We start from the raw sequence: 12887 nt of genomic DNA, 5'->3' as shown, positions 1-12887 counted from the left end.
ACAGTTTGTTGAGGGGAAAGATTTAGAGCTTTTCGTTCAACACATTTAAATAGTATTACTAACATTTGCCTCAAAGGCATCAAGGCCATCTACATAACACAATTATATTATAAACGCAGACAGAGCTTCACATTCACTGATAGGTTACTAAGGCCTATAGGAAGTTACCCGTAATTTCTTAAATCTTATATTTAGGAAAAACAGACACATTATTTGGGCATTTCTACATGATGATAGAAAGAAGTTGAACAATAACTTTATTACATTACATTTGGCTGGAATGACTGTTAAAAACGAGGCACCCTGTCAAAAAATCTTGCAATCCAAACAGTGATAAGGCCAAAACAATGTTTTTACGGCACGTCGATACTGAAGCCGGTTAGGAGAATTTGCGAAGGAGGTTAGGATTCTGAGGTTTAGGTTAGGACAAGGGTTATGGTTAGCGAAAATGCTCTCCTAACCTGCTACGGAAAAAACTTTGTATTGAAGTGCCGTAAAAATAAGTGTTGGCCCAAGGCCGATAAGGCGCATGGCTTAGTTTCCTGGAAACCAAGAACAAAACAGAATATAGCCTTTAAAAAAACCACTGCCTTGCGAAAAACACATCCATTATTCCTTAACAAATGATCTCTGTATAAAATGAGTTTTGCGCGCCATCAAGTGGATAGAATCAGCATTGCAAATTTGAAATCATAACACTAAATCTGCAACTGGATACAGATGTAATTCGTGCTAGAAGAAAAATGTATTTGAGTACGCTAGCAAAGTTCAAACTGATGAAAAAACAAGTACATTGCATGCTATAATCAACACCAAATAAATATACAAATAAATACATGTCTCATGCCAGAACAGCAGGCACATTGACACTCAACAGATGTTTTCACAGTTATGTGACCCAGTTTTGTTATATTTGGATTGGGGAGGGGATCGGTGACGTAAGATGAGAATTTACCCCCTCATCTCCTACGGACTGGGGTCTCAGTGCAGAAGTAGCCGGGCAGGAGAGCTGAGACCAAGATGAAGAAGTTTGTGGCATTTTCCCTCTGTCTGGTCCTCTTGATCATCTACACAGCAGGTAGGCTCATTTTGAAGAGGTAAATTGCCTTTAGAAAAATGTATTAATTCACCTTTTGATGGCTTGTGAAGGTCTCTGATAAAAAGTTTATCTTTGCATTTTTTTCTAAATGTTAATGCAATAGAAATGTTGTTTTAAAGATAATATGATTATGCAGTTGTTAAGTAGTAATTAATGCAGTACTTTATATGCTCAAATAATTACATGCAAAAAGCAAAGTAATTGCTTCATAATTAAACTTACAAAATAAAAATGCAATTCAGTCCTGCACAGAAAAGCAAATATTGTGTTGCGTCATTGTAACTAGTAAATATGAAACTGAATACATTTCTGTTGTATGAAGATATTGCATGAAAATATGACAAATAAGCTAAACAAATAATTGTTCATGTAAAACAAAACAAATATGACAGAATTGTTTTAACTGCAATGCACATAGCTCATTTAAATATTGTATTGATCTGCACCCTTTTACAATATATCATGTACTTCCATTTTTAAACTCTTATCAATGCCGTTTCAAAATCATTGCAAAAAGCCTGCATGAGCCCTGGGTAGTGCTTTGCCACGTCGCTGTGTGTGCCTGGCGCTGTTGACAGAGCCAGCCAGGTTCATTTTCATACCCCCTCACAGGTTGGTCTTTGGGGGTCACGTGCTCCACGGGCTGGCCTGGCTCTCTGGAGAGTGGGGGAAATGAATGGCTACTTTGTTGCTCCACCAAAAAACAACCTCCTAATGATATTCTGCTGCTGCTGGGGGAAAGACAGAGACAGAGCTCTATGAGACTAGGGTTGCATCTCAAATCACACCGTATTCCCTATAGAGTACCCCATGTCACTGATTTGCTGCAATATTTTCGTTTGAGATAGATGTAGACAAATTAAGGTTGACGTTCATTGTCATGAATCTTGCCCTGGAGGCAGAACTGAGCGATTTTCTGCTAGATGGGCCAGCTACAAAGTCAAACTTGGCTATATCATAAAAATGTATGTCTTAATTTAAGGTTAGGGTTAGCTGTGTGGTTAAGGTTAAGGTTATGTTTAAAATCCGATTTGGGGGGGTATTTGGTATTTATTAAGATCCTCCTTAGCTGCTCCAAAAGCATCAGCTATTCTTCCTGAGATCCACATGAAACATGACATTATACATAGTACAGAACATTATTAGTCAAGGACTGAAATACATACATTTACAACTTCACACATAGCCTACATGCAGTGCCTTTGGAAAGTATTCAGACCTCTTGACTTTTTCCACATCCAGAGATGTTCGATCGGGTTCAAGTCTGGGCTCTGGCTGGGCCACTCAAGGACATTCAGAGACTTGTCCCGAAGCCACTCCTGCTTTGTCTTGGCCGTGTGCTTAGGGTTGTTGTCCTGTTGGAAGGTGAACCTTCACCCTAGTCTAAGGTACTGAGCACTCTGGAGCAGGTTTCCATCAAGGATCTCTCTGTACTTTGCTCCGTTCAGCTATGCCTCGATCCTGACTGGTCTCCCAGTCCCTGCCGCTGAAAAACAACCCCACAGCATGTTGTTGCCACCACCATGCTTCACAGTAGGGATTGTGCCAGGTTTCCACCAGACGTGACGCTTGGCATTCAGGCCAAAGAGTTCAATCTTGGTTTCATCAGACCAGAAAATCTTGTTTCCTGTGGTCAGAAAGTATTTAGGTACCTTTTGGCAAACTCCAAGCGGGCTGTCATGTGCCTTTTACTGAGGAGTAACATTTTTGGTACCCTTTCCCCAGATCCGTGCCTTGACACAATCATGTCTCGGAGCTCTACGGACAATTCCTTCGACCTCATGACTTGGTTTGTGTGAGACATTATATAGACAAAAATATCTAAAAACTTGTTTTTGCTTTGTCATTATAGGGTATTGTGTGTAGATTGCTGTGGAAAAAAATACATTTTAGAATAAGGCTGCAACGTAACAAAATGTGGAAAAAGTCAAGGGGTCTGAATACTTTCTGAATGCACTGTATCAGTACATACACACAATCTCTAGGTCTAATACACAGTGCAGTGCAAATTACAATACAATATATATAAAATGACTGTGTCGATTCACAGTTCCCTTTGTGCAGTAAGGTGTTGTTTTATCTGTTGTTTTTTTTAAAACTGGTTTTATTGCTAGCTTAAGTTACCTGGGGTGGCAGAGAGTTCCATGTAGTCATGGCTCTACTTAATACTGTGCGTTTCCCAGCCTCTTATTCTGGACCTGGGGACTGTGAAGAGACCTCTGGTTGCATGACTTGTGTTGTACCAATGGGTGTTCGAACTGTGTGCCAACTGCTTGAACAGACAGTTCAGTACCTTCAACAGATCAAACACCTCGCACAAAGACCAAGAGTGATGCAGTCAATCTCTCCTCAACTTTGAGCCAGGAGACATGCATGCCACTGACACTTTCCCTCTGTCTACATCTAAGTGCGATATGTGCTGCTTTGTACTGGACCAACTGCAATTTACCTTTGTCATTCTCTGCCGCACATGACCGCACATCTGGGCAGTAGTCCAGGTGTGACAAAACTATGACTTTGTTGCTCTGCCAGCTAGTGACCACTTTGCAGAGCTGCCTCCAGGGCAAAACTTATGACAATAAATGCCAACCTGCGTAGGCAAGCAGTGATGTTGCACAGTCAGCTCTTTGAAAACGAAGGGACATTGATGTCTTGAAATGCTTTGTCTCTCTATCGACAGATGCAAACCCAATCATCAAGGAGAGCTATGCTAAGCAACTTCTGCGGACCAAGAGGCAGAAGCCCGGCCACCCCGATGAGCCAATGAGGGTAAGGTTCAAAGTGCAAGGGGCACAATTCGAAACCTGCAGCGTGGTGCTCATCCTTCTAAGAATCCATAAAAAATGTTTCACTTATCAGTTACCCTGTAATTTCTTCTGTTTTGATATGATAATGAGAGCTGCTTGCGGCTTGATAAACTAACAGCACTTTAGATAATATGTAGTGATACAATGAAACTGCTTGTCAACTCTTTCTTTCCCTGGTGTGTTTCATTCCAAAAAAAGAAAAAAGACAGCCCACACCATTCATGATTCTCTCACACTCTCTTCCCCCTCTTTTGACTCTTGCCCTCCCTCCCTCCCTCCCTCCCTCCCTCCCTCCCCCTCCCTCCCTCCCTCCCTCCCTCCCTCCCTCCCTCCCTCCCTCCCTCCCTCCCTCCCTCCCTCCCTCCCTCCCTCCCCCTCCCTCCCTCCCTCCCTCCCTCCCTCCCTCCCCCTCCCTCCCTCCCTCCCTCTGTATAGGAGCACTTGCTCCACATGCAGGTTCTGGATCAGAGGGCCCAGGAGACCAACCTGGAACACTGGCTGAACCCCCACTGCTACCCCCGCTGTGACAGGAACTACGGACACCCTGTCTAATCCCCAGTGACCTCGCCTTGACTCCTCACAGCCCAGGTTCCTGTCTGTCCAACACAACCATAAAACATGCCTGCTTGGGTCCCCTGGGGCTTTTTGAGTAGGGAACAGGGTAGCAAAATGCTGTGTAACAAAAAAAGTACCAGAAAGTACATCATTTCACTACATTTTGGACACATTTGAACACAATGTACAGTACCTATAATTAGCCTATTGGCTGATCAGTTTTGTATTTCCCTCCTGATTGGTTATAGTTAGAATTGGGGTAAACTGATTCTAGGTCTTTTGTTTGTTGTCTTCTGGCGAACAACTTTTTCTGTGTGGCAGAAGGCGTTGACGGCAAGAAGGATGTTGAAAACTGTGATGACGACAATGATGATGATGACCATGATAATGATATGAGGGTGAAGCTCAGAGTGTAACTCTGTCACATGCATTTCACGATGAAGCCTCAGCAGGGAACATTAGTGGCCATCAGTAGATACTGGCCACAAGAGCATGATCAGCTTATTCCAGCAACATTAGCATACAGGAAACATATAAAATGATGTTAACAACATGATCCGTTTATATGTGGATACAGTTATGAGAAAATATACATTGTATTATGTAAAACAATGTTTTAAAAAAACAATAATTTAATAAACAATCTAATCAAATAAATAAAAAATATGGAAATGTGGTGGGTTTTTTTCTCTTCCGTTTTGAAACTGGACTTTGAACAGGCTTCGGTAAGACTTTAGAGAAAATAAAGACTTGAACTACTAAGAAAGAGGAACTGTGAAGCGGAAGATTTTCCATGGTGACATGAGCAGTCATGTGGGTTGACCACGCTGCTGACCCGGGGTTACGGTTGTTGCGGTCGGCCATGACCCGAGGTTACTATCGTAGTTTACTGATGTTTGGGGAATTTAAGACAGTGCCCTTCCGTCGAGTTCACTGTATGACTCTGCACAGTGCTGTTACTTTCTCGCCCAGGAGGCTCTACAGAAGAACGGCATGCTATTGACCACAATGAATAACAACTTGTGAAAGGATAGAGGGGAATTATTTGATACAAAGTATTGAACGCTTTATCGCAGATAAACTGAATGGCCGGGAGCACTAGGCTAAATCCTACGCAGTTCTGGACGTGTGAAGGGAGTAAATATATCCAGACAAGAACAAATACAGTTAATCTCCGAAGTGAACGTCGTGCAAATTATTTGTAACATTGCGTAATATATCATTAAACTGACAATGGCCATATATGGCCGTATACGACTGAACCGGCACACATTTTACATGCAATTTAAGAAATGGGCTGCTGATGTTTGGGCTGATTGATGGCCAAAACTATCGAACAATTATTGATGCATTTGGTCAATTTTTTTGGAAACTTTTATTGTATTGTATTATATCCCCATGATTCAATGACAACATCTAACACCTGACGTGTGTTTCATCTGGAGAAATTGCATTGTAGCCTATCAAGAGTCAGATTGTTCAATTACTATCTGCATGAGGCATGCGACCATCATCGAATGATTCTGCAAAACGAATGCACCGATAGGCGTACAAATAGGCCCCTGGAACCAACCAAGTAAAAACAGAGTAAGCCCGCAACAATCATGCAAATTAATCATTAAACATTAAGCCATAGCCTATACAGAAATGACCGGAGTCTTTTGTCAGGCAAATGCATTCCTGCCAGACATAAGTGTAATAGCAGGTAATAACGTACATTTCGTAGGCATTCTATGTTAGCTCTGATGACCTATTTGGTAACACAGGCCTACCTACCTTTTGACCCCAACCATCGTGTCCATTCCGCAGATACCGATGGGCGCTGGATTGTATTGGTTTATGATTTGATTTTTTTTGTTGCAAAAGTACAAATAAATTCTTCACGTAAGCCCAATGTCAACCATTTTAAATAATTATAGTCTACGGTTTTTTTCTGTGAAGTTTGCCGGACGACAGCACAATTACATTTAAATAGAATTCAATATAAAACTCTTATTAAAGTGCTTTATCAGCTGTCTCTGAGTCCCTACTATCCCATTCTTTTAGCAATCTTTGTCATTTTAATAAAAATAAGAGTGAAATTAGTATTATATTTTTAATGAAAGCAAATAGGCCTATACATTTGAGTTGCTTCCTGATTTGTTTTTTAAAAATCTGAATCATTACAAAATATATAAACCAAGGTCTTGACTTTCTAGGCCTTTGTGGACCGTTGCCAAAACGCACTAATCTCAACGAAAAATAGGACCTATTTCTCTACTATAATTGGCACTACAATATTGCTAAGAAAATGTCATTATGAACCACGGCAAAGACGAGGTAAACCTATTCCTGCAATTGGTCTATAAATTCGAAATATGGTCAACGTTATTTGAAATTAGGACAACGGGAAACATGCGAACTAAAGCAGCTTCCTAAATAAAATTTAAAAAAACATGTCACCAAAATATTTCTGAAACCTGTAATTCTATAAAGCACATTTGCAACTTTCATCAGTCCTTTTCACAACCAAGGCAAAAAAGGAATCTTAAAATCAGTTGGTCGAAATCATGACAACCAGAAACCGAGACAATTGCAACAAGTTTACTGGAAAGCATCTCAAAAGCAAACTGTGACATCAGGTTGTGATCATCCTGTTACATTGAAAACATCTGATTTATACGTCCAACACAGATGTCAACAGAAAGACCTTATGTTCTTCGACAAAGACAGCGTCATAAACATCAAGCAACTTTCTCATTTTTATTAACAGTTTATAAAATCTGGAAACAAGACCGACATCTGCTGGCCTATAGCATTGTAAAGGCTATATAAACTCTTATAGAGGACATGTAGGTCAACAAGACATCGATTTGATTCAATTTTTTATTAAACCTTCCAAAAAAGTGCTTGATAAACTTTTGCAATGAATAGGGTAAGCTACACCTCAAACTGAAACGGCATGACCTGGAACATATAGTTCACACTACAATTGGTTTAGGATTTCTCCATATTTGTTTTTCTCACCGACATGTGAAATCAAATGACAAATGCACCCCCATTATACCTCTTAACATTTAAAAGGTACTAGCTTGACATAATTATAGCCTGTCTGACAAAGTATATTGTTTGTTTAAAAGCGGATTGTTGAAAACTAAAAGCCATTTGTAAACAAGTAAACGCTGTACACAAGGCATGCAACTCTTTCAAATAGCCTACGGGTGGTGATTAGCTTCAAATGGACTTCCTTTCATTTTGGTCATTACATTTACTAGACTTGCAACTATAGTATATATATATATATATACACACATATACACACACACACACACACACACACACACATCTGCACATACAATCCTGTAATTTGCTTTTATACATTACATAAAAAATCTGAATGATAAATGACACTATAAAGTACGGACTTTTTGAAATAATTTGGTACAAGATTGACAGAGCTGAAGAGAATTAAAATCAGAGGAAATCATCTTTTATCTTTGAAAAATCCTTGATCTGTGCTACTCTCCCGGATAGTCACTGTCAAAAAGTTTGTGGTCACATCAGTCACCAGAACCTTCTCCACGTTGTTCAAGCAAGGCTTCCAAGTCACCTCATCCGTTTGGCCCAGGATCCGCGACACAGGGATTTTGGCGATGAGTGAAGGCTTCCCCCTCTGTGGCAGCTCTTCGCTGGGTTGATGCACATTCTTTTTGGATAGGTGCTTTAGTTGGGGAGGGGATATGTAGTTTGAGGGGCACTCTTTAGTCCTGCAGGCCTGGGAGTCTGAGCCTATTCTGTGTGAGTGCAACATGCCCCTGTCTGGGCCGCAGTGCTGCTGTGTGCTCCCACTAGCCACGGGCCTAATTTGCTTGTGGGGATAACCACCCAGCTCCTCCTGGTGCCTGTGGGCTAGTTTAATCCCCCTCATCTCAGACCCCCTCTCTTCACCACCGGACAGGCCCAACTTGGCCAATTTGAGTGGGCCGTATGTCGCCTGCTCCTCTGCCCTCCTCTTGGGGGGCGACAGGGCGGCGGGAGGAGCGTTGAAGGGATTGTCCTTAAATCGCAGCTTGGGTTTGGGCCCTCTCTTCTTGGGGACAATCACAAAGCCATCGGGGCCTCGGGGCCTCTGGAGGACTGGTTGACGGTGCTCTCGGATCGGTTCTGGGGGCCTGACCCGCACACTCTCGCCCCTGTTGACGGTGCTGGGTGGGAAGATGGTGGGGACCACGGCCCTCAGCCCCTCTCGCGCTCTGGGGGTGATGACAGGCTCTGGGGTCGGGTAGGTGACGCGTATCCCCCGGACCGCATCGCTCCTGAACTCGTACAATTTGGCTTTAGCTTTAGCTTGTGCCTAAACGGGGAAGGAAACCAGAGAAGAAACACTTTTGAATGGGGAAAATCTTATCAACAAAGATGGAAAATTGAAAGTAGGCTATTGCCATGGCAATATGGGAAATGTTTTTCCACTTCTCTAATTTCAGTGGGTATAATGTTCTCTTTCATAAAGACAAATTTAAAATGTCAGTTGAGGATACTCTTTATTTGTCATTAAAGATATATACTAAGAGTATGCCAGCCGCTTTATAATGTCTTAATAAATGCACACTTGCAATTAGCAAAACAATTTTATAAAGAGTATAATTGCAACAATACATGTACACAATTATAAATGAAGAAGGTAGAAATCTTTACTTCTCATTATATCCCCTGAAGAATTTACAGGCTACACCAGTTTGCTAGCACTTTTACACTTTCACAATAGTTACTTGTTAGACATGTCTTTGCAGCTCAGTTTGAAAACAGCCATTTACAGGCCTGCGAGAAAACCTGCACTCTAAATAAGATGCTGGTATTAAGCAATTGTCATAGTCGGCTCTCGTGAAAAGACACGCGCATTCGTTTGATGACGTCTTCAGATTTTAAGATTTCATTTAAAACCAGTCCCATTCAAACTTTTGGTCTTAGCTGTAACGATTGCTTTACTGATGATTACACGTCAAAACGTGCTAACTTTTAACCGTGCCGAATAATCGATGCACACCGGAATAGACGAACCCTCGCTTTTATAAGCACATTTTATATTCCACCCGTGTAGGCCTAAATGGAGTTCATTTCGAAATATAAACAATTAACCTGGCATGTTTATTGATCAATTTGGCTACCTGTCAATCCAACCAATTTACCACGATTCGTTTAAAAAAAAAAACGTCTATTAGCACCAGCCTAACTAATTAGTCAAATCAAATCAAATTTTATTTGTCACATACACATGGTTAGCAGATGTTAATGCGAGTGTAGCGAAATGCTTCTCCCTAAATACACATTCACACCTACACAAATACACATCTAGCAATAAATATGTTGCCTTAATACCGGTAGAAAAAAAAGGTGATTCTCATGGGAAAACTTGACACGTGGGATCCTTCAAACTTGCATATTTACGTTAGTGCAACAACTGCTATATATTAACCAGATGAAGAACCTGTGGATACACAGTGGGTGGAGACTGTGGTCTGTTTACATGACACATGCTAGAAATCGTGTCCAACCATGCAGCCCTAAATTCAGTAGATTCCACAGTATCATTGCGTGTTGGATGGATTATTTTCAACAATGCATGCATATCAACATAGCTACCTTTAGCAGGAATGTCTTCGGTTTCGGGCCTCTCTTTTTGGGCCCAAATAGTTCCCTTTCGCGCTCCCTGGAACAGCAAGACACCCATTTTGAGTATCAAGAGAGTGAAGTGCAATAGGCGACTTGCGTGACGGATGCATTTTTATTTTGCTGTGCAGCTAACATTGCATGCAATGAATGTACAACATGAACAGGCCCATATCCATACAATTTACCTCTCTTCGAATGCGACGAATAGGCGGGAGTCCAATATATTTTCCTCCGGTTCCCAAGTGCTAAATCTATGGAGAAAAAATACAATTGACAGAGGTTAGTTTTCCACTACATTGGGAAAGCAAGCGAAGATACGGGCTAACGTTAGCTAGCTTGCTAACACTGCCAGCGTGCTGCGCTGACTTTGTCACTAGCAGATGCCACCTAGCTAGCAAGCGAACACTACAGTTAGCAGCCAGCAACAATCCATGTAGAAGCAAGGTTCTCTTGCATTAAATTCAACGCAACTTACTTCGGTGACCAGCCCTTCCATTTCACAAGGTATTCCATTCGACCCTGCGTGTCATCAGAAATAGAAAAAGAACGCTTCGTTAGGGAACTGCAGTAGCGCGTCAAAGTATATTATGCATGTTAGGGAAATGTGTTTCACATACTCTCCTTATTCGCCGTTTGATGATAGATTCGGCTGCGAAAACCCGTTCCCCAACTGCAGACAGCTCCATGTTTACTTCAATCCAGCTACCGTTAGCTAAAGCTTGGTGGTGAACGCTAGATATTTTTCTCCCCTGTCTCGCGGAGTGAATTCCAGACATCCCATAATACTCCTGCACAGAAAAGACGTCATAAAAAAAATGTGTTGCCTAGGAACCGCAATCGGTGGAACCATTTAGAGTAAGCCCATTGGGTTACCCGTTGCTACGTGCCCGCGGTTGCTAGGTGAGTAGGAGGAGCGTCCACTTCTGGAAATTCTTAAGGGGAAAATGGTGGCATTAGCGCGGTGGATCAATTACTCGGATTATTCGGAGATCTTTAAAAACATATGTCGCCAGATATATAACGCAGAACATGTGCAGAATGAAACAATGGGAGCAACGTTCCTCAAATGTAATACGCCAAAGAGGTGAAGGAAAGCAGATTGAATGTGTGCACATTTCAGTTATCAACTGAACTGTCACACAATATTTCAGTTTAAAGTGCTCCTAATCAATAGTTTACAGTCATGGTAAGGTAAATTGTATGAAGAGACTAGGAGACAATATAGGCCTAAAGGAAATGCCCTATGTCTAAATAGAACATAGACTATAGATCACATTCATGTGCAATAGTTTATCCTTATTCCAGTTCTCTTGATCCCTACAAGCAGCGTCATGGGTGTTTTGTCTTTTTTTCTTGCAATAAATGATGTCAATTATAGTCTCCATTCAGTAGGATATTCGTTTAAACCTAAGCTACAGTTTCCATACACGTTTGACTTCATTCAACGAACACAGTCGTAAGTATTTACCTAATTTATAGCCTTTAAACTGTTTGAGTAGGCTATTGCCATCAAATTGTTAGGTAGGATCTCAAATAAAATTATTTAACCTGAACATAAACTTTTAGACCAATCGGGAAAATATTGTAATTATAGCCTATTAAAAGTTGAGCGAAACAGAAATTGGCCTATTGTTTGAGTTGGAGTATGGAAGTAGGCCTATGCAGTCTAATTAGTTGAGTAGGGCTAGGCTTCATATAGAAAAACAAAAGCTTAGAATAGAGCGTGTAGGCTTATGCATGGGCCTCAATTAAGCAAAAATATGTTCAACTCACAACACCAAGTGATCATAGCACAACCACTCAACAAGGGATATATTTAGGTCTATAATTTCCACGAACCCGTCACTTAAAACTAACCATCAAATCTCGTGAGTTGCGGTCTCTAATAATTCAGCCTTGGAAAATGAGTTCGCTGACTTGAAATAAGTGCTTTAAATAATTTGCTTACTTTCATTACGATCTGCTCAAATAATTAGACACATGTGTGATAAATCATGTTGTTTACACAGCATAAATCAGTCAGCCAGGCCTACTGCGTTTATCCACGTTATAGCAACAACTAAAGGAGTATGTGGAATATATAGGCCATATGTATAAGAAAGACAGGTTTGTCAGACCAAAATAGATAAAATAATAATAATAATAATATCCTTGTATTTATCGTTATTGTTAATTGGATAGGCCTACATATTTATTTTAATTGTTTATTTATTAATACTAATAATAATGATCATATTATTATTATTGTTATTATCTGTATCATTACTATTTAAATATTATTTCTCTAAAATAAAATTAGTATGGCATTATAGCACAGATTCAAATGAACAGCTTCATGAGACTTGTCGGATCGGAAAAGGTCCATTTCAATAATGTCCCGCGTGTTGGATTATTGTCAAACTTTCCATTCGATGTTTTTTTTGTCGGATCATTAATTTGTCTAAATATTAATTTGCAGTGCATTCAACTAAAGGTTAAACTCACGACACCAATTGATTGGCGGCAGGTAGCCTAGCGGTTAGAGGCGAGCAAGCAACCGGAGGGTTGCCAGTTAGAATCCCGGGTCTGGTGGGAAGTGAGCTGGCAACCGGAGGTTTGCTGGTAGGCCTATCAAATCAAAGATTCCATTGCCTGCTGTTGTGTCCTTGAGCAAGGCACTTAACCTCTCACAACAATAGCTCCCCGGGCGCCCAGTTGTGGCAGCCCCCTGCACCTTTCCACAAAACCTGTAGGCTTATATGAACGGTTTGGGTTAAAAGCAGAAGTCACATTTCGGT

General features: G+C 40.9%; 2 protein-coding genes across 2 annotated transcripts; one reads left to right on the top strand and one right to left on the bottom strand.

The window, feature by feature from the left end:
- The first annotated feature begins 948 nt into the window (after positions 1-948).
- On the top strand, positions 949-5137 carry LOC112230149 (uncharacterized protein C17orf67 homolog). Its single transcript, XM_024396343.2, has 3 exons — positions 949-1078; positions 3780-3868; positions 4342-5137. Exons 1-3 carry the CDS (start codon positions 1021-1023, stop codon positions 4456-4458), a joined length of 264 nt encoding a protein of 87 aa, XP_024252111.1. The 5' UTR covers positions 949-1020; the 3' UTR covers positions 4459-5137.
- A 1892-nt stretch (positions 5138-7029) lies between these two features.
- On the bottom strand, positions 7030-10912 carry LOC112230340 (chromobox protein homolog 8). The gene is made up of 5 exons (XM_024396585.2): positions 10728-10912; positions 10586-10629; positions 10296-10361; positions 10081-10147; positions 7030-8794 (listed from the first exon to the last, which is right to left on the bottom strand). Exons 1-5 carry the CDS (start codon positions 10884-10886, stop codon positions 7925-7927), a joined length of 1206 nt encoding a protein of 401 aa, XP_024252353.1. The 5' UTR covers positions 10887-10912; the 3' UTR covers positions 7030-7924.
- Between the last annotated feature and the right edge of the window lie 1975 nt (positions 10913-12887).

Source organism: Oncorhynchus tshawytscha, linkage group LG32 (assembly GCF_018296145.1).
Source record: "Oncorhynchus tshawytscha isolate Ot180627B linkage group LG32, Otsh_v2.0, whole genome shotgun sequence".
Classification (NCBI taxonomy): Eukaryota; Metazoa; Chordata; class Actinopteri; order Salmoniformes; family Salmonidae; genus Oncorhynchus; species Oncorhynchus tshawytscha.
Note: the sequence above shows the minus strand (reverse complement) of the source record. Positions and strands in the feature narration are given on the sequence as shown.